The 21,405-nt window shown below is 34.0% G+C and overlaps 1 protein-coding gene across 14 annotated transcripts; it reads right to left on the bottom strand.

Annotated features, from left to right (window-relative positions):
- Window positions 1–6,814: 6,814 nt before the first annotated feature.
- Window positions 6,815–19,909, bottom strand: LOC146941569 (uncharacterized). Of its 14 annotated transcripts, none has more exons than XR_015032437.1 (14): window positions 17,415–17,441; window positions 16,475–16,931; window positions 16,228–16,372; window positions 12,483–12,561; window positions 11,292–12,335; window positions 11,143–11,214; window positions 10,652–10,775; window positions 10,502–10,558; window positions 10,311–10,419; window positions 10,116–10,193; window positions 9,954–10,027; window positions 9,782–9,851; window positions 7,500–9,695; window positions 6,815–7,247 (listed from the first exon to the last, which is right to left on the bottom strand). XR_015032437.1 is itself a non-coding variant. In XM_085755380.1 (14 exons), the coding sequence occupies exon 1, from the start codon at window positions 19,762–19,764 to the stop codon at window positions 17,509–17,511; it is 2,256 nt and encodes a 751-aa protein (XP_085611506.1). In that variant the 5' UTR covers window positions 19,765–19,909; the 3' UTR covers window positions 6,815–7,247; window positions 9,603–9,695; window positions 9,782–9,851; window positions 9,954–10,027; window positions 10,116–10,193; window positions 10,311–10,419; window positions 10,502–10,558; window positions 10,652–10,775; window positions 11,143–11,214; window positions 11,292–12,335; window positions 12,483–12,561; window positions 16,228–16,372; window positions 16,475–16,931; window positions 17,415–17,508. The 14 variants fall into 14 exon arrangements, 10 of the variants coding, with proteins under 10 accessions (XP_085611506.1, XP_085611511.1, XP_085611508.1 ...); XR_015032436.1 differs by lacking the exons at window positions 16,228–16,372; window positions 16,475–16,931; window positions 17,415–17,441 and adding exons at window positions 12,643–12,783; window positions 12,886–13,106; window positions 13,276–13,841 and having other exon boundaries at window positions 9,603–9,695; window positions 10,652–10,732; XM_085755380.1 differs by having other exon boundaries at window positions 9,603–9,695; window positions 17,415–19,909.
- Between the last annotated feature and the right edge of the window lie 1,496 nt (window positions 19,910–21,405).

Below are 21,405 nucleotides of genomic sequence, written 5' to 3'. Positions count from 1 at the left end.
CATTGAATCTAAATTCTGTTCTAGACACAGCATTGCTAGCTATTTCATGTCTCTATAATTAAAAGCTGACACATTGTGTTGTGTTAAAATTTGAATTGTCACGGAAACAACGATGAAATAATATTTTATGGAGACCCGTATTCAACTATGATAAATCATAGTTCGACAACATACACCTCTTAACAAAAGTATAATCATTTACTAAAAACCAGTTTTTAAAAACCGAGCCGGATGAGCCTTTACACAGTTTGATTATTTTGGTGATTCAGTGTTCGATTCAATTTATAAGGCATTTTTTGAACCATGAAAGGTTTTGTCAATTCAATGTTCAATTCGATTTTGAAAACATAACCGAAAACACGTTTTGAATTAAAAAAAATAGTGCATGTTTGGAAACTTATTAAGTCTCATGTGATTGACTGAATCTAGGGTTTATTACTTCTCTAACGTGACGTTCAAAGTGCATAGGATCATCAGAAATATCAATGCAACGTGCAACCAAACATAGCAGTGAAGCTAGCCTCAAAATTTGAGCATGTTTTCTAGAGAATATGTATTGTGTTGACTGTTGAGAAAGCAATCACTCGAGTTCATGCATTTCTCTTGGCACTTCTTTAACAAAACTATACTTAAAAAAAGTTTTTGTAAATTTTCTTCCTAATTTTTTGCTTTTTTTTTAGTTTTTTTGAAAAAATGATCTCATATCTTATATATAAAAGTTCTTAAGTTCTTAAGTCTCTATATCTATTTTAACTGATTGAACCTCAATTTACTATCATGCATAAATTTGAAAATTATTCTTTATGAGGTAATTACATCCGTTGATGTATTTGTTTTTTTTTTATTTATCTCTATTTTTGGATCTATTATATTATGATGGAGTCAATAAGAGATTTTAAATAATTCTTATCTACAATCTCGCTGATGTGATTATATGAAGTCTAAATTACTTAGAGGGTTTTATTATTTATCTTTTGGAACCATTATCAATGATTTTTTTCATAACAAGGATTGGACCAAGGGTCAACCCTAATCCGTTATCTTTTTACATTGGTTTTGGATGTAGTTACGAAGCACATCCAACAGCTAGCACAAAGATATAGTCATTTTGCAAATGATATAGTTTTAGTTGGAGAGTCGGGAGAGGAATTGAATGGAATGTTGGAGACTTAGAGACAATCCTTAGAAGTGTTGAACATTTGTTTGAGTAGAAGTAAGACATAGTATATGTAATGTAATTTCAGCAAAAGACAAAGTAGTTCTACCTTAGAGGTGACAATTGGAGATCATATCATACAAGTTACACAGTTTAAATAAAAGTATATGTAAATCATCGTATTCAAGTTGGATGGTTGAAATGGAGAAGAGTCTCATGTGTTTTATGTGATACAAACATACCGTTGAAGTTGAAGTGAAAAAATATCATACAGTTGCCAGACCGTCGATGTTTTATGGATGAATTTACAAATTTTAATAGTTATGAGACCAATTTGAAACAAAAAAATTAAAGTAAAGGATCGTATGATTAATTAAGCCAAAAATATTTTAATTGTGAATTTGATGACATTAAATTTTCTTAAGCTTATATTAGACTGAAATTAACATATTATAAATAATCTTAATTTTTTTAAATATATAAAGAAAATACTGAATTTATCTAATCGATCGATCGATCAATCATGTGCGCATGTCAGTAGGTGACACAAAAACAAAAGAAGTTGAGAAAGAAACCAAAGAGTCGTTATCATTTTTGTAAAACTTGCATAAAGTTACATTAAACTTATACTCTTTAAATGGTTCCCCTATACATGGAAACCTCGTCTATAAACAACAAAAATCATGTCCTCGTAAACTTAGCTCAGTTAGTAAGGACAGTGCATAATATATGTAAAATTTAAGGTTCAAATCCTGGACACCATAAAAAAAATTATGGACCACATATATTCTAAATTGGTTATTACTAGGGGTCGGAATAGGTCAAGCCGCTCCTCAGAAACCTATGACCTGGCCTACTTAAAGCTCGGCTCGACCTAACTTGTTTATTAAATAAGTTTTTTTTTTTGAGCAATTTTATAAGTTGGGCTCAAGCTTTTTAAAAAATTCATTAATTTAAATAGGTCAGGATAAAGTTTATAGAAAAGCCTACTTTTAAGTTAGCCTTCATAAAGTTGCTACATAGTCTATTGTTTAACTTTGTGTATTCTGAATACGTTTTTGTTTGTTTCTTTCTTTATATATGTGGTAAATAAGAGTAATGATATTTTGACATTCATTTGATGACAACTTTGTTGACAACTTTGTTTTTCTCACTTCTTATTGGTCAAAAACAATGGAGAGAGAAAAAGGAAGAGAGAGGATAAAACATCATGTGAGTATGAGAGATAAAGTTGTCCAAAAGTTGTTAAAAAGTGGTTGTCAAAATATCATTTCTCGTAAATGAAATAGATCAAAGGAAAAGAAAGTTCTAGCAAGCTAGGCCTACAGATCTGTTGTAACTATATACTACATTATATAATACACGCGTATTAACCTTTGCAAAATGGATGTGATATAACTTTATAAAATTATATATATATATATATATATATATATATATATATATATATATATGGGTTATGATACAAGACACCTTTTGTGAAGGTGTCTTTTATCAAGTTACTCTATGAGCTTTTGTGAAAAGACACCAACTTACTTTTATGAAGGTGTCTTTTAGCAAAGTTATAATTAAAAAGTGAAAATCACACCTTAAGGTGTTGCTTGATAAAAGACACCACCAAAGGGTGTCTTGTAACATAACCCTATATATATATATATATATATATATATATATATAGAGAGAGAGAGAGAGAGAGAGAGAGAGAGAGAGAGAGAGAGAGAGAGAGAGAGAGAGAGAGAGAGAGAGGACATATCTAGTGAGAATGTCTTTTTTACGTGAGAATGGTGAGAATAATTAACAACCCTTAGATTAACCTTGATTGGCTGAGATTAAAAGCCTCATTTTAACAACACATATGTCTCTCTCTACTCTATCATATCTTTTGAACCTAGTTAGTTCTTCCTTGCGGCTTCATCTTCATCAACTCACGACATCTCCAGCAATTAACTTGCCTCTGGAAAATGGAATCTATGAATCTCATTTCATATATAAATAATTTTTTTAACAAGCATCTATATCCAGTAATATCCAATTCATATTTTGTTGAAATTTCAACTCTCACCAAATTTTCTCGCTATCGGCATCTCTCAAATTAGTGCACAAAATCTTCTCCCTAATTTAAATTTGAGGAATAAAATGAAGCTTTGGAAAATCAGCAAAACATTAAGAAAGGATGAGCTTTTGAAAATCAATTCTATCTCAAACAAAACATTGATGTGTACTGCACAAAACTCAAGATTATAATTTATGGATTTTCAATTGGATTCAATTGTAAATTAGGTTTTGCCTCAATTTTCTATTGAAGCACCGGTCAGACAATATACAGATGATGCCGGAAACAATGAGGGTAATGATTTGGGAGACGTGAGAGATAGAGATCTGAAGTTTGAAGAAGATGAGAAGTTGAAGGGTTGAGGATAACATGTGGAAAGGATTATGTGTTATCTAAAATAAGTTTTTTAATCTAGACCGTTTATTTTGATCTTGATGGCTGAGATTCATTCTCACCATTCTCACATAAAAAAGGCATTCTCACTAGATATGTCTTCTATATATATATATATATATATATATATCTGTGTGTGTGCGCGCGCGCGCACGCGCGCACTAACAAAGTGAGGGGAAAATGGATATACATACTTTCCTGTGTTCCCACTCAACTTCCTTATTTCTTGTTCTCTTCCATTATCTCAACAACAATGAAACCTTTTCTTTTCTTTCTCTTCACATTCTTCTTCTTTTCCAAAACACAGTTGCTACCACTAGTTCCTCTGCCACAACAACTCAACACTCTCCTCTAAATAAAATGCACCCTCATTGACCCTCTAAATCATCTCAATGACCGGAAAAACACTTCCTCAAACTCATATATTTGAAAAACAATACAACATAATTTTAGAAAAGAAAAACAGAATTGTAGATTTTAGATATATACAAACATTTATCTGTTACATAAAAAAAAAAAAAAAGAGAGAGAGAATCCTAATTCATAAATGATAATAAAGTACATTCTTTCATCAATATGTTAAAAAGTGTTATTATCCAAACAAAAAGATAAAATCAAATTTAAATGTAAAGGATAAATAGAAAAACCTAAATAAGAGTTTGTAAACTAGGTTATTAAAAACTGACATTACCTTTCTCTCCTTTATTATATGCTCCTTCTCTTATTTCTATGTACGCCTCTTTCATTTCAACCCTCCAACTCCACATTATAATGGGGATAATATGGTAAATGCGTCTGGTTGGGTTACTAGGTATAAGATAGCCTTGGGTGTGTGTGGCACATGGAATCCGTTATCTTCATCATGACTGCAATCCTATGGTTGTACACAAGGATATCAAACCTCGCAACATTTTATTGGACGGTCAGATGGAAGCGAAAGTCCATGGTTACATCGCTCCAGTTCAGCACAACTTTGATTATTTTAATGGACCACAAATATTCTAAAGGTTTAATTATTCTGTAGGTCCCTAAACTATTTGGAATTTTTTAAATAAGTCCCTAAACTAAAACAAATTGTAATTAGGTCCTTAAACTATTTTATTTGTTTTAATTAAGTCATCCCGTTAAACAACCGTTAGTCAACAGTTAGTCAAAGTTGACACAAGATCTAATTAGGTACCTAAGCTAATTTGTTGTTTGTAAGTAGGTTCCTCAACTATTAAATCATTGAAAGTTGATTTACACGCGCGCGCGCGCACACATATTTTTTTTTTGACAAAAACAAAACGATATTCATTCATTCAAATCGATAGAGTACATCAGATACAAACATCGCTAAAAACGTAAAGGATGAATCTGCGAACAAACTCACAGCACCCAAGTTAATAGCATACAACGGCAAATTGCCTACAAATAATATGATAAAATATAAGTCACCGAAATACCCATGCTTCCGGATCTGCAACGTTGACGCCCAAATCATTGGTTGAATTTGTAATTGACTGATGTAGATCTTTCAATAGGAATTAAACGAACACCGCGAAAAGACGCGAAATCAAACGCCGCACAAGACGACGAACAACACAACGCCGCACTTAGACGGCAAAATCACAAAAAACACAAAAGGAAAAACTCGATATATGTGAAAACCACTTATTTAGATTGAAAGAAAAGGGGAAAAAAGATGTAGAGGGGTGATTCTAGGTCAAAAAATGACCTAAAACCACCCCTCCTCGATGAACAAAGGAGAAAGAAAGTTTAGAGAGAAATTTGAGTTTCTCTCACTAGAAAACTATGACTTTTTTGGAAAAACTCTCACATCGCGCGCGCACACATATATAGTGTACTATTTGTTATATTTATTAAATCCATTCATATTAAATTTGACTTATAACTTTAATAGACAAAATACAAATTTCATATAGAACGGTTATAAAATAATCATAAGCATCACCGTTATTCATAGTTTTTTTTGCCATTTAGTTTTTAATAACGTAATAATATAATATATGTTATGTACCAAAAGTATTATAATATATGTGCGCGCACTCACACATACCCACCCATAAAAACTAAATTATTACAAATGTAGAACAAATTAATTTTCAAATCAAATAAAAAAATTATAAATGTATAAAAGCAAAAAATTGTACGTTTGATATTATTTTAATTCTACAAATGCTTACTTTCAAAAGGACGACATAATTAAAACTAAATGGAAAATTTAATTATAATATTATGCATTTTTTTAAATTAATTTGTTTTGTGTTTGTAATAATTTTTTTTTTAGTGTACGTGTTCGCACACACATATTATAATATTTTGATACATAATGTGTCTTATATTATTATGTTTTAAAAAAGAGAAACTGCAAAGAAAGAATTTTTAATAAAGGTCTCCTAGAAAATATTATTAATAAAGATGATAATTTTATAGGTGTTCTATTGAAATTTTTATTTCGTCCATTAAGGTTATATGTCAAACATAATTTGAAATAACGAATAATACACTATAAATAATAATTATTGTGTGTGTCTATATATATATATATATATATATATATATATATATATATATATATATATATATATATATATATACTTTCATATGATTTAGTTTAAGGATCTAATTAGATGTAGATCAATGTTGACTAACAGTTGTCTAACGGAAGAATTTGATTGAAGAAAATAAAATAGTTTAAAGATTTGATTACAACTTTTTTTAATTTAAAGAACTCGCATGGAGTGTACTCTCATTCACCTATACAATTTAAGGACAAGAAAGAAAACAAAAAACCAATGACAAGACTCTGGGATTTTTGTTCAGAGCTTACGTAATTATTCAAAATGAAGGAAAGAGAGATAATTGCTAATTCTTCTGAAGGGGATTTTTTTTGTCTTTGGCCATCCAAATGTAAAATTCATTTTGAGAAATTAAAATTTCATGTAACCAGTTACTAGTGATAGGTTGAATTACTAAAGTGGAACACACTATCCCAAAGGGGTAAACATAGCAAATGGAGGAAAAGTTTCACATACCCTCGTAATTCAAGCATCTTTGAGGGGCGAGGAGTGTAATTTACTCAAAATAAAATGAAGCAAAGAGAAATAGTTCCTCTAATACTATGAAGTGAAGAGCCAAAAAAACAACTATTTTAAGTTAAAACTGATAAATATATAGGATTGAAACAATGCTTATTATCTGCAAAAAGATTGCAAGTAGAACTGTGGTTGGAACCCAATAACATTAAGTATTTACTTTTACCTCATGTTACTTTTAAGTATAGTTTTCAAACATTTTCAGTGTTCTCTTGAGGTACTAGCTCTATTCAAGCGAAGAAAATAAATAAACGAGCTCGAGAGGGCCAGAACCCTTAACAACGAAAGTTTCTACATCAAAATACAAGAAAAGGGAGCAGAAACAAAATTACATCAAAATTCTACAACAAGGGAGGCCTGAACATCTCTAGAGAGAAAAGGGGGATGAAACTTGGGGGGATTCCTGCCATTGAGAGTAGTAGGTGGACAGACTCTGCGCATTCCTAGCCATAACATCCGCAGCAGAATTCCCTTCCCTGTGTATGTATGAGCAGACACAGCTAATTCTCTGAACCAGCTCCATACAATTCTTCCCTATAGTCTTCAACTGCCAATTTATATGAATGGATTGTTACTAATAAAATCAACTATTATCCAAACAGAGACTAACATTCATTGAGTCATTAAAAAATACAAAATCCTAATTTGTAAATAATAATGAGTACATTCATTTTATCAATCTGTTGAAAGGTGTCATTATCCAAACAAAAAGACAACAAATTCAAATGTAAAATATAAAGAGAAAAATCTAAATAAGAGTTTATAAACCAAGTTACTAGAGAGTAGAGACTAGCATTACTTTTCTCTCCTTTATTATTTGCTCCTTCTCTTCCCTGTCAGATATATATTGCATCTTAATCTCTTACTGTGTTCCCACCCAACTTCCTTATTTCTTGTTCTCTTCCATCATCTCAACAACAATGAAACCTTTTCTTTTCTTTCTCTTCACATTCTTCTTCTTTTCCCAAACACAGTTACTACCACTAGTTTCCTCTGCCACAACAACTCAGCACTCTCCTCTCAATAAAATCCACCCTCATTGACCCTCTAAATCATCTCAATGACTGGAAAAACACTTCCTCAAACTCATATATATTTGAAAAACAATACCACATAAATTTAGATAAGAAAAACATAATTGTAGATTTTAGATATATACAAACATTTATCTGATACAAAAAAAGAGAGAGAATCCTAATTCATAAATAATAATAAAGTATATTCATTTCATCAATATGTTAAAAAGTGTTATTATATATCCAAACAAAAAGATAAAATCAAATTTAATTGTAAAGGATAAATAGAAAAACCTAAATAAGAGTTTGTAAACCAAGTTATTAAAAACTAACATTACTTCTCTCTCCTTTATTATATGCTCCTTCTCTTATTTCTATGTATATGTCTCTTTCATTTCAACCTTCCAACCCCACATTATAATGGGGATAATATGGTAAATGCGTTACTAGGTATAAGATAGCCTTAGGTGTGGCACATGGAATCAGTTATGACTACAATCCTGTGGTTGTACACAGGGATATCAAACCTCGCAACATTTTATTGGACGGTCAGATGAAAGCGAAAGTAGCTGATTTTGGTATTGCCAAGTTAATTCAAATAGATGAGCTTAAGTCTACGATTATTGGTACCCATGGTTACATCGCTCCAGGTCAGCACGATTATTTTTATTATTGTTATTTATCAAGAAATGTTCCTTTCTTTTTTTTTTTTTTTTGACAAAAGAAATGTTCCTTTCTTGTTCATGATGTGCATGCATTATTAATTTATCTTATATAAAGAGTACATAGATATATGAAGTGAGTGAGAGCATGAACATAGCTTTGATGAATGTTATATATGTTAAGGTGTGGTGTAATTGAATCAGTTAAATTGTTCTTATACAACCAAAATAATACATCTGTAATAATAAAAGGGTGTTGTTTGTTTTTTTCATTTTTGCAGAAAATGCCGAAAGACTCCAAGTTGATGAGAAAACTGATATTTACAGCTACGGAGTGGTTTTAATGGAACTTATAAGTGGAAAACGTGCATTGAATGAAGAATTTGGTGAAGGTAAGAACATTGTGGATTGGGTTGATTCCAAACTACAGACTGAAGATGGAATTAACGGTATATTGGACAAGAATGCTGGGGCAGATCGTGATTCAATGAAGAAAGAAACGACAAACATGTTTAGAATCGCATTGCTTTGCACAAGCAGACATCGAGCCGATAGGCCTTCAATGAGAGATGTTCTCTCAATGCTTCAAAAGGATCAACCTAATAGGGAATTGAATGATGTGTATATATATATATATATATAATTTTGATGTAGGTGAAGGTGGTGGTGACGGACAGACCTAATGATAGGTTCTAATATGTAATGAGCCCAGATGTTTAGGGCCCACTTAGAGGGATGATTAGGCAGTGAGGGAAATCTTACTGAGGAGCTTATGCGCAGTGTGAATGTTATTCCGCTGATTGTACATTTTATTTCCAGAAATATCATAATCATACATTCTCCATTACTTTCCTTTATTCAGCATTTTATGCGTTAAATCCTTAATCTTCTGTTTGGGGTTCTATCACCTAGTTTAACGTTAGAAAAAGCTTACCGCACAGGGAAAATGTATTAATATATATGTATCTTATGTGTGTTAACCCGTGGGGACGCATGGGGAAAAAGTTTGAATATTTAATAATTTTGCCTTCTGCAAGGTTTTGACCGTATAGCCAAACAGGCATGGAATTGACCATGATTCCGGGAATGTATGTATCAAATTATCAGATCATGAAAGCAATTCTAAAGTCGAAAAAAAACACACTATTTTACAAATCTATAGAACAGAGAAATTTATTCAACCCAAAATATAATGTATGAACTCAGTTAAAAATTGGGAAATACCTCTAACGAATCATGACAAGAGTATATTGCATTGCTTTCCTTTGGTTCTGAAGACACTAAAATCCCATAGCCTTTAATTCCCTCTCGCAAAGCCTGTTACGTTTCATCTCATATCAGTAAGTTAAAATACAAGCAAACAAGTGGAAGCCACACAATCCTCACAGCAAGCTAGAAATTACCTTAAATGCATCTTAATCCATCCGATCATCGCTGATAATATAGGAAGTACATCGTTGCAATTGTTGAGTCCTAAAAACAATATTTTCTGATGTCATTTACTGCACAAAACAAAGAACTTTGATCTTAAAGAAAAAAGAAACCATATACTACAGAAACGGCAAATGAACTCACCAAGTGACTCGAGTAAAAGAAAAAGTAACCGCTTCTCCCTTATCCCAGTTAATCACAGGTCAGACCTCTAAAACCTGCAAAAGAGGTAACAACCTTTAAATGTACTGAGTTAGTTAATTCTCCTAATGAAGCGAGTAATAAAGTTGTCCCTTAAAATAGTACCTTGCAACCATGAGTTAACCGCAAACGTGGAAAGCCCTGAAGAACATCGTTAACTCGACGCCCCATCAAATCCCAACTCTGTATAAAAAATAAAAAAAAGAGAAATACGAATGTAACTTAATGTCGATGAAAAGGGTAATAATCAATGTTGCAAAAAAAAAAAATCAAATTAAACATAAGAACAGAAGCCTATACCTTCTCATCTACATTGAGGCAATGTACAGATACAGAATTATTGGTCTCAACTTTTGCACCTTTATTGTCTTATGTACACTCAATGAGAGAGAGAGAGAGAGTTAAGTACCTGCACAAACATGCGTTAATCAGGACATAACATCACAATAAAGAAAGAAAATTGAAAAATGATTCATAATAGCAGTATCCACCTCATTAATCATTGGCAGGAATTCAGCAGCAGGTTGGAATAAATTAATCTTCTTCCCCTGTAATTGGATCATAAGAGAGACATCAATTTATTAAGATTCTCGAACAGATATCCATAATTGGATGAGATGTAGACACTTTGACCACAGTACCTGCTTGTCTGTAGACTTAATGATACAATTAGGGTGGGAGATAGAGATTGTCTAACAGGGCCCATGATGTCCATTCCATGGCTACCAGTGTAATAGAGTTCCGTTAGTCCTAAAAATTCATGTACTTGAACCAGTAGGAAAGCTAGTTATAATCAAAAACAACAACGAACGAGGAAGCTTGTTGTTTGCAAGTAGTGAGCAACTGCATTTTAATATCAGTTGTTTATTTCAGCAACTATAATTTCACAACTTTGAATAAGAATGTGATTAAACACTATTTTAAGGTGTTCAATTCTATATGTAGTTGAACACCTGAAAATTAGAGTTAACCACATCCAATTTCGTGGTAAATGAACAGCGTAAACCACTTGAAAAAATTGGCACGAAAGTTTGTCTAAATTTGGTTGAACAAAAAAATCATTTATCTTTAAATTGGTAAGACAAAAGAAAAAGGAAGAAAAAAATTGTGTTAGATAGAATTTTTGAAATACCTTGTCACGATTTCTTCAACAAGTTATTGTTGTTGGAAAATACTCTTCCACCTCTTTAACAGCAGCACACATCTGCAGACCTTACTAGATCAGAATCAGTGTAGGAAGAATAGTAATTAGACAGTAAAATGGAGGAAATTATCACACACATGCATTGTCCAACATGAATGCACAGTCACGATTATACACAATTGGTGAAAACGTTCCATCATAGTCCAAAAGCAAGGCAATTATTTTGCCTTTTGCGAAGTTCCTAATTTGATCAAAAGATGTCCACAATTGGTGAAGAAGTTTCATCATACTCCAAAAGCAAGGCAATTATTTTGCCCTTTGCGAAGTTCCTAATTTGATCAAAAGATGTAAGTGGTTTTTCGCATGGCTTCAATCGACACTTTCGTCGTTGATTCTTTATCGTATGCTTGGTTGCGTTCACTCCTATGAACTTTGAGATCATATTTCTGCACACTTCCAGAAACTCACATGTGCGAAGGCGCAACAGTTACACACAGAACTTCACTCAGCTTTTCTTGAAGGTCATTCTATTGCTGAATATCTGCCACGCATCAAGGTGCTAGTTGATACACTTGCTTTTGAAGGATATCATGTTCCTTCACAACAACACATTGATCTGACTTTAGGACTTTCTCAAGAATTTTCTCCGGTAATTTATGCTATTGAAAGTAAATTTCATATGGTTCAGCTGTGGAAGCTGAGGCGTTGCTTCTGGCTCATGAGATGCGTCTTCAAAAGTTAAAGAAAGCTGCAAGCACTGATTCAGTGTCGATTAATCTCACGTCTGCACCTTCTACTGGTGACATGTCTGTATCCCAAACTGTGCCTCCCTCTTCTGAATCTACTCCTTCAGGTTCTGGTTATCCTAATTCAGGTCGTGGCCGTGGAGGAGGACGTTTTGGCAATATTCAGTGTCGGGTCTGTTTTAAGTTTGGGCACATTGCAACATATTGTTACCATAGGTTCAATCAACAGTTTCAACCTGCTATACCTCATGAGTGTCATGGTCAAGTTGGCAGAGACGGCCTCTATGAGTTTCCAAATCTCAGGTTCCTTCCAATCCATCAGCTCAAGCCAGTCCCGCCTCTTGTTTTAATTCTAGTTCTAGTCCTAGCACTGGTATACAGTCCTCTACTGATGTATCTAAACATTTATCTTGTACTGCTCAATTCAATTGGCACCTAAGATTAATCGATAAGAGAAAAATTATCAAATTTGGCACAAAAGTGTCTAAATTTGGTTGTACAAAAAAAATCATTTATCCTTAAATCGATAAGAGAAAAGGAAAAGGAAGAAAAAAATTATGTAAGATAGAATTTTTTGACTACCTTGTCATGATTTCTTACTTCTTAGACAAGTTATTGTTGTTGGAAAATACTCTGCAACCTTTTTAACAGCAGCACACATCTGCAGACCTTACCAGATCAGAATAATTGTAGGAAGAATAGAAATTAGACAGTAAAATCGAGTAGAATATCACACACATACATTGTCCGACATGAAAGCACAGTCAGGATTATCCACAATTGGTGAAAATTTTCCATCACAGTCCAAAAGCAGTGCAATTATTTTGCCTTTTGCAAAGTTCCTAATCTGATCAAAAGATGTAAGTGCTTATGGATATTTTAGCTGCAAAATGAACAAAAATAAAGGCAATAAAATAAATAACACCATCATAAAACTGCAGAACTCGGATACGGGATACTAAATGAAATAGGGGAGTATTGATACCAGCCAGTTAGAGTAAGGATCAGTTTCAGATGATGCGAAACCGTGATTAACATCCATTGTTATATTTTTCGGTGGAGCTGAAGATGATTTCATGGCATCCAACCAACCACAAGAAAAAAACATCTTCAAGAATTCCGGTCTTCTTCCTTGGGATGTTCAATAGCATACCATGTGGAAAAGTTGCAGCGGTATGGGATTAAGGCAACAAATTGGAATGCAGCCTTGAGTTTGTTATCAGAGCAGTATACGTGAGAACGGAGTATGATTTGAATTCATGTCCATAGGATCCAGGTTTAGCAAGCCAACACATGCGCAGAAACAATTTGATAAGAAACTAATATTTTTATCAGATTTCCACTTCACCATACTCTTTTGTCAATAAAAAACCACCTCTTCAATGTTTTCCTGTCACTACTCTTGGAGTAGCAGTCCATCGACCGTTGAGCTTCTCAAAATATTGATCATATAATTGATTTTAGATTAAAGCAGTTTTGTCAATCATGAATCGCAGAAAATATCAGTTTGTTCAAATTCAGCTACGCTACAGAGCTATAGTGCTGCTATACCCTCTATTTGACAACACTTTATACTAAACAGCGTGTCACAAAACAATAGTGATTTGTTCAAACTCTTCTACATTAGTGCTGCCATTTGACAACATTAGATTGAAGTCACCGAATATCTAGTGACAGAATAATTGAAACAAATTCAAACCAAGTTTGTGACCGCCGATATAGCTGCTATCAACTAAGAAGATGAAAAATGAGTTGCAGACATGAACCAGCAAACATGACTTTTTAAAATAATGTTGGTTCTAAATGGAAATGGAAAAACAGCTTGCATGTCTGATGGATGTTAGAACAAACAGTGCACTGAAAATTCGATAAAATAAAGGATGCTATAAATATTACACTGTTAAACACGTGAAGCAACCTGAAGCAAAACCAGGGAGCAGTAAGAGAGACAGCACTTAGAAACTGCCGTTATCAAAAGCACAACAAAGTATGAATTTTTATTAACCATTTAATTATAATAAAAAATTAAAAAAAAAAAATATGCAATAATAGGTTCTTCCTATCATTTATAATTAATATTTAAAGAATGATTCTTCTTCCCAATAATAATTGGTATAAAAATTCAATTCAGTAAAATCCAAATAAAGAGAATTATCCTACTTGGGGTGACCTAAAGATATGAAATGAAACACGCAAAGTACATGTTGGCGCTAATTGACAACAACTACACATTATTGAAGCTGGCCTTGAGCCATGATTGAGTCGTCGGATAACATAAATTCAAGTACTAGCATGAGAAAAGAATGACACAGAAAAAGCATCTTCAAAAGATTTATGTATCGTTTGCACATAACAATGGAAACAACTTTTGGATTTTATCCTCAATTATTATTTATAAAACTGTACATCAACAGCTGTTAAACAGAAGAACGAGTATATTTTTCACATCATGTATTGTTTGATTATCACGTTAACACAAAAAGACCCAAAAAAACATAAAATACTCTTCAAAGCTTGAATACTAACTAAATGTTGTGAGAGAAACAAGTTATTTATTCATACAAACTACAAAGTTTGAATGAATCGTTGTTGCACCGACACTTCTGATTGAAGGTGTGTCGACACTTGTGATTACGTTGAATTATGTCATTTTCTCAAAATTTTGTGTCAATGCCGTGTCTGCTATCTGTGTTCGAGCTTCATAATAACCTTACTCATTAACAAACTCACTCAGCGAAACGACAGAGGTAACAGCTGCAATTTGTAAACGAAAAAATTAAGCAAATGCTAATTAGTTTTCTGCATAATGTAAAGTAGTACTGTACTACCCCCACCAAGTGGAAACAGTACAACATGGAAGTTAATAGTAATAGATAGATATAGACCCCTGACAAAGTAAAGAAAGATTCTTCAACGAAATAGGCAATAACAATGAAAAAAAGTTGTCTAAACTTTATATAGCTTAAATCCTTCAAAATTAGTAAACTACAAGGTATCATCTATCTGAATCTGAATGAAATAACACTAAGAAAGAACAAGTGAATACAGATTTCATGATTTGACTTTATGCTCATTTTATTTATATTTGCATTTAATGTTTACATTACAAGATGGAGACAACTAACATCACAATCAGCTTAATCAAAAACAGCTCCTATGAAGACAAACCAGAATTAAGAATTCACCAGTTTAGGAAAACCCGCGTAACATTAATAATAAAAATTACAACAACATTGATTCTTAATCGTGTGCTTGGTTGCGTTCACTCCTATGAACTTTGAGATCATATTCCTGCACACTTCAAGACACTCACATGTGCGAAGGCGCAACAGTTAGACACAGAACTTCACTCAGCTTTTCTTGAAGGTCGTTCTATTGCAGAATATCTGCCACGCATCAAGGTGCTAGCTGATGCACTTGCTTTTGTAGGAGATCATGTTCCTTCACAACAGCACATTGATCTGACTTTAGGACTTTCTCAAGAATTTTCTACGGTAATTTATGCTATTGAAAGTAAATTTCATATGGTTCAGCTGTGGAAGCTGAGGCGTTGCTTCTGGCTCATGAGATGCATCTTCAAAAGTTAAAGAAAGCTGCAAGCACTGAATCAGTGCCGGTTAATCTCACGTCTGCACCTTCTACCGGTGACATGTCTGTATCCCAAACTGTGCCTCCCTCTTCTGAATCTACTCCTTCAGGTTCTGGTTATCCTAATTCAGGTTGTGGCCGTGAAGGAGGACGTTTTGGCAATATTCAGTGTCAGGTCAGTTTTAAGTTTGGGCACATTGCATCCTATTGTTACCATAGGTTCAATCAACAGTTTCAACCTGCTATACCTCGTGAGTGTCATGGTCAAGTTGGCAGAGGTGGCCTCTATGAGTTTCCAAATCTCAAGTTCCTTCCAATCCATCAGCTCAAGCCAGTCCCGCCTTTTGTTTTAATTCTAGTTCTAGTCCTAGCACTGGTGTACAGTCCTCTACTGATGTATCAAAACATTTATCTTGTACTGCTCCATTCAATCGGCACCTAAGATTAATCGATAAGAGAAAAATTGTCAAATTTGGCACAAAAGTTTGTCTGAATTTGGTTGTACAAAAAAAATCATTTATCCTTAAATCATCGGTAAGAGAAAAGAAAAGGGAAGAAAAAAATTATGTAAGATAGAATTTTTTGACTACCTTGTCATGACTTCTTAGACAAGTTATTGTTGTTGGAAAATACTCTGCGACCTTTTTAACAGCAGCACACATCTGCAGACCTTACCAGATCAGAATAATTGTAGGAAGAATAGAAATTAGACAGTAAAATCGAGTAGAATATCACACACATTCATTGTCCAACATGAAAGCACAGTCAAGATTATCCACAATTGGTGAAAAAGTTCCATCATAGTCCAAAAGCAGTGCAATTATTTTGCCTTTTGCGAAGTTCCTAATTTGATCAAAAGATGTAAGTGCTTATGGATATTTTAGCTGCAAAATGAACAAAAATAAAGGCAATAAAATAAATAACACCATCTTAAAACTGCAGAACTAGGATACAGGATACTAATTGAAATAGAGGAGTATTGATACCAGCCAGTTAGAGTAAGGATCAGTTTCAGATGATGTGAAACCATGATTAACATCCATTTGTTATATTCTCCGGTGGATCTGAAGATGATTTCATGGCATCCAACCAACCACAAGAAAAAACATCTTCAAGAATTCCGGTCTTCTTCCTTGGGATGTTCAATAGCATACCATGTGGAAAGGTTGCAGCGGTATGGGAATAAGGCAACAAATTGGAATGCAGCCTTGAGTTTGTTATCAGAGCAGTATACGTGAGAACGGAGTATGATTTGAATTCATGTCCATAGGATCCAGGTTTTTAGCAAGCCAACGCCCAACACACGCGCAGAAACAATTTGATAAGAAACTAATATTTTTATCAGATTTTCACTTCACCATGCTCTTTTGTCGATAAAAAACCACCTCTTCAATGTTTTCCTGTCACTACTCTTGGAGTAGCAGTCCATCGACCGTTGAGCTTCTGAAAATATTGATCATATAATTGATTTTAGATTGAAGCAGTGTTGTCAATCATGAATCACAGAAAAATAGTGCATCTTTTCTTTCCATTGGAGCAGAAAGCCCAAACGGTAATTTCTCCATAATCACCAAAAGACGTGTCCATACATTTCCAAACATTAGAACGCATGCAAATGAAGAACCGAATGCACGCTTAAGAAAGAAAGAAACTTTGTGGGTACAAAACAACTCCGATAATCACTCTTCAAAATTCTAAAGCAATAAAGAAAATTCTGAAATATTTTAACTGTTTAGATTCCATAGTAGTTATAGACATGTGATTTCTTGGTTTAAAGTAAAATTCTAAAAGGAAGCATGCAAGGATATACCTCTTAATCGATCCTTATACTGTTCTACAATAACTCTCGAAACACATTATTTGAAATTTAACATACACATAAGGACTGCTTCAAGAAAAAACATATACAGAAGGGATAAAGGGCACCTTTGGTTCTTGATTCACGACCATTTTCGTAACTGGGGATATTCACTGAAGAACCACATAAAGAAACTCTTTCATCTAAATCAATCAGTGTAATTTAATCTTTTCTGAGGGTTATTTTTCTTTTCTTTCCTTTTTGGTATTGGTGTAAAAGTGTCAATGTCGTTGCAAATTCTTCTGAATTTAAATGGTATCCAAAAGATTCCATCCTACCAATAAGATCAACAGCCCACTCCTTATAAGCTTGGGAATAAAGAAGACGCGTGAGGAGGTGATTACAAATCATTGGCTTCAACATGAAACCCTTATCAAGACTGTAAAAAAATATTTTTACTGCGTCATATAGCCTCTGTTCCTTACAAAGACCTCTGATCAAATGTACACAACTTGTAGCATTGATTTTGATATTGAACTCATCAAGAACAGAGAATATAATTAATGCTTCAGATACTTTTCCTGCCTGACAGAACCCAATAAGTAGAATTGTATATGGAGCTAACTTAAAATCTCTGGCCTTGAAGTCCAGTTCAAGTAAACCTCGAATCACTTGTTCCAATTTTTCTCCGAATAAATATTTTTCTAGAGTACTGATTGAGTCGTTGTCCCGACTAGGAAGGCTCTTCAAATATTCCAAATAAAGACTGAATGCCCGTGAGACCTTGTTCTTTCTACACAAACAAGTCATAAGTGTTTTATAAACTGAGAGGGTAGGTTCAGAGCCAGTCTTCTGCATACGCTGAAAAACCTTAAAGGCATCATCTTCTCTGTCAACTATGAACAGCCCTTTGATAATTGTCCCATATGTAACACTATCGGGTGAGAGACCCCACTTTTGCAGTTCCTCAAAAAGATTATAAGCAGCGGTAACGTTACGATCCAAGCAAAAGGCATTGATTAGAATGTTGTATGAAATGATGTCATGCCTAAGCTCGCCAGCATGATCAGTGATTAACTTGTAAGCCTTCAAAATTTGTCCCGCCTCACACATTTCCTTCACCTTTTTCTGGAGACTAGCACCATCAGAAACCTGACCAGAACCCTGAGAAAGACTGATGCGAAACGAATATCTTCTCCCGACGCCCATCTTGTGAAATAAATTCTTTGCTTCCTCAAGATTTTTAGCTTTGCACAGTCCATTTATAAGCGCATTGAAGGTCACAACCGAAGGTTCACATCCAAGCTTCTCCATCCGATTAAATAATTCTTTTGCCTCAGCAACCATTCCTCGCTTACACATTTCACATATGAGAATTGTGTGCGTGCAAACATTGTGCTCGGAAATTTCAAGATGAAGAGACTGTGCTCGATTCAAAAGACCTACATCACATAAACCTTGAATTACAGCATTGTAGCAATAAGCATCAGGAGTTAAACCTATCTGAGTCATCTCCTCTAACATCTTACCAGCTTCACCAACCCTGCCCTCCTCTGACAAACCACGTATCATTATAGCGTACAAAACAACATCAGGCACAATCCCCTCCTTAAACATCTTGGTATACCACACATGTGCTTCCCTATATCTCCTAGCCTTAAAAAATCCATTAATAAGAGAGGAATAGCTATTTCGATTAAGTGAGAAACCATCTTTCTTTATTAACCACACAAAAGAAAGTGCTTCCTCTAGCCTCCCCGTCTTGCAAAACCCATTAAGAACAACATTACAAGAAATCATATCCGGTGGCGGAAACCCTTCTTTTTCTTTCATCATTTTATCAAACAACATATGCGCCTCATCCACATTGTTCACCTGACAACACGCATAAAGAATCGAAGTCATCGATAGGACACAAGGAACAATACCAACTCTCTTCATTTCATCGAGCATCTCCTGTGCTCCCTTAACTTCACCCCTTTTACACAACCCATCAATCAACATATTATAAGTATAAAAATTAGGATCAACATTGGATTTAAGCATGGTAGTATACAATGCAAGAGCCAGCTCAAGTAACTTTTCATTCAACACATCTCTCAAAATTGTGTTATACATATGAGCATCAGGTTCAACACCAAATTCGCGCATTCTAACAAATGATTCTATAGCTTTTTCGGTATAACCCATATAAGAATAAGATCTAACCAAAGCTCTAACGGAATCTGAAGTTACTAAAACACCTTTTTTCTTGAGAAGCTCAAGAGCTTCCCAGTAAATGGAATACCAATTTTTATGGAAAAGGATACGGTTAACCAAGCAATAAGGTTCGAAGCTAAGATTCTCAAATTTGAGAGCTACCCAAATGCAGAAACGAATACCTCGTTCATCGGAACTGACGGAAGAGGTTGAGAGAGAATTGCTGTGGTTGCGGCGGAACCCAAAGAAGCGAGGGGTTTTGAAAACTTTCTTCAACATTGCTTCTGGTAGTGTTAATCAGAATCGAGATTCAAATTCAATGGAAAAGAAACATCGAATGTAACATGGATTCGTTACTTTGTGGCTGTTGAGGTTGTTTGTGTCGCCGAATGTCAGTATGTCACACGATTGTTCTTCGAGGTTTAAGGGTATTGTTTTGGACCTTGGGAGTTAGGTGGTGAAGTATGTGTACTGTACACTGGTAATTTTAATTTGAAAATTGTTGTTCACATTAGAGAAGGCTGGGACACACATGTAAAATACGTTTTTACCCCCTCGGCAGTTAACTACTGAGGAATTTAAAATCCGGCTGCAGTTAACTGCCGAGGATTTCCTCGGTAGTTAACTGTCGAGGAAAGCATTTATGCAGACAGCAGGTTCTGCATTAATGTTAACCCTTACCAAGCCGTTTTTAGGCCAGTTTTGACCTGTAATTTCACCAGAGCATTTCCATAGGCAATTCAAATTATACAACAATGAAACTCGGTCATAAACAAGAAAAATACAATATCTTTTACATTTGTCCATAATTAAATCAAACCGACATTTGGTTCAAACCACACAAAAGTTTGAAATTCATCAAAACGGAACATAGTGTCCATAATCAAACAACACATTACAACACATTACAACTCATTACACATCATTAAATTAAATCCCTACTTACATTCATTACAATTGCATATGGAACGAACATATATATATAATACATTATTTTCCACCATATTCCTAAACATAAATCCGACGTCGCTATCGTCTTTAATAATCCAAGGCATATAGCTTGCCGTTTTCCATGCGAATTCATCTCTATCTTCTCCTAGGTCTATCATTGGCATTAGAGCAGACAAGTGACATGTATATTGATTTTCACCAAGATGCTCAAAATAAGTGTTAAGTTGTGTCTTCAAATCATCAATAGAGTCTGTCGGTGTTATCATAACCTTAACCGTCTTTTTAAACGCGCAATACCTAACACGCCCTTCAATTCTTGCATCCTCTGACATGTTTCACTTGACAAAAGCTTTAACAAAATAATCATAGATTAGAACAAAATTAAATGGAATGTAATAACGAATAAATCAAATGCGTAAACATTAATAAGCTATAAATAAGTATTGCACTAGTTTCAAGTCAATAAAAGTCATATTATCATATATATCAATATCAATTACATAATGTTACTTATATATTGGCCACAAAAAATTGGCATTACAATTTTGACCCCAAAATATACGTCGGTGTAATTTCTACCAAAAAAAAGGACTAACACCGACAAAAAAATCACTCGTTAAAAGCCAAGTGATTGGAGAAGATCAAGTGACATAAAATCTTCCTCATCTTCCGCAATAACTTCAAATTGTTGCTTTGGTTTTTCGGGAGTGTCCAACAAAATAGGCGCCGCTTTGTTTGATTCCTTTTGTGGGTTTGGCGGTTTGTTTCCACTTTCAATAGCCATGAGCTTTCGAAACAACTCATGTTGATCCAAATACTCATCTTCCCAAGTCACCGCATCTTGTTTCTTGTGATTGTGCCACTCCGTAGATGATGGAGGTAGTGGACAACCATTCTTCAAGTAAATAAGCACAAAGTGATTAGGAATTACCCCAAGGCACATGATGGGAGTTTTTTGCTTACCCGGCA

This window comes from Medicago sativa, chromosome 3 (genome assembly GCF_051527215.1).
Source record: "Medicago sativa cultivar Bolivia chromosome 3, Bolivia_mono, whole genome shotgun sequence".
NCBI classification, from domain to species: Eukaryota; Viridiplantae; Streptophyta; class Magnoliopsida; order Fabales; family Fabaceae; genus Medicago; species Medicago sativa.
The sequence above is the reverse complement of the archived record's forward strand: the minus strand, read 5'-3'. Positions and strand labels throughout refer to the sequence as shown.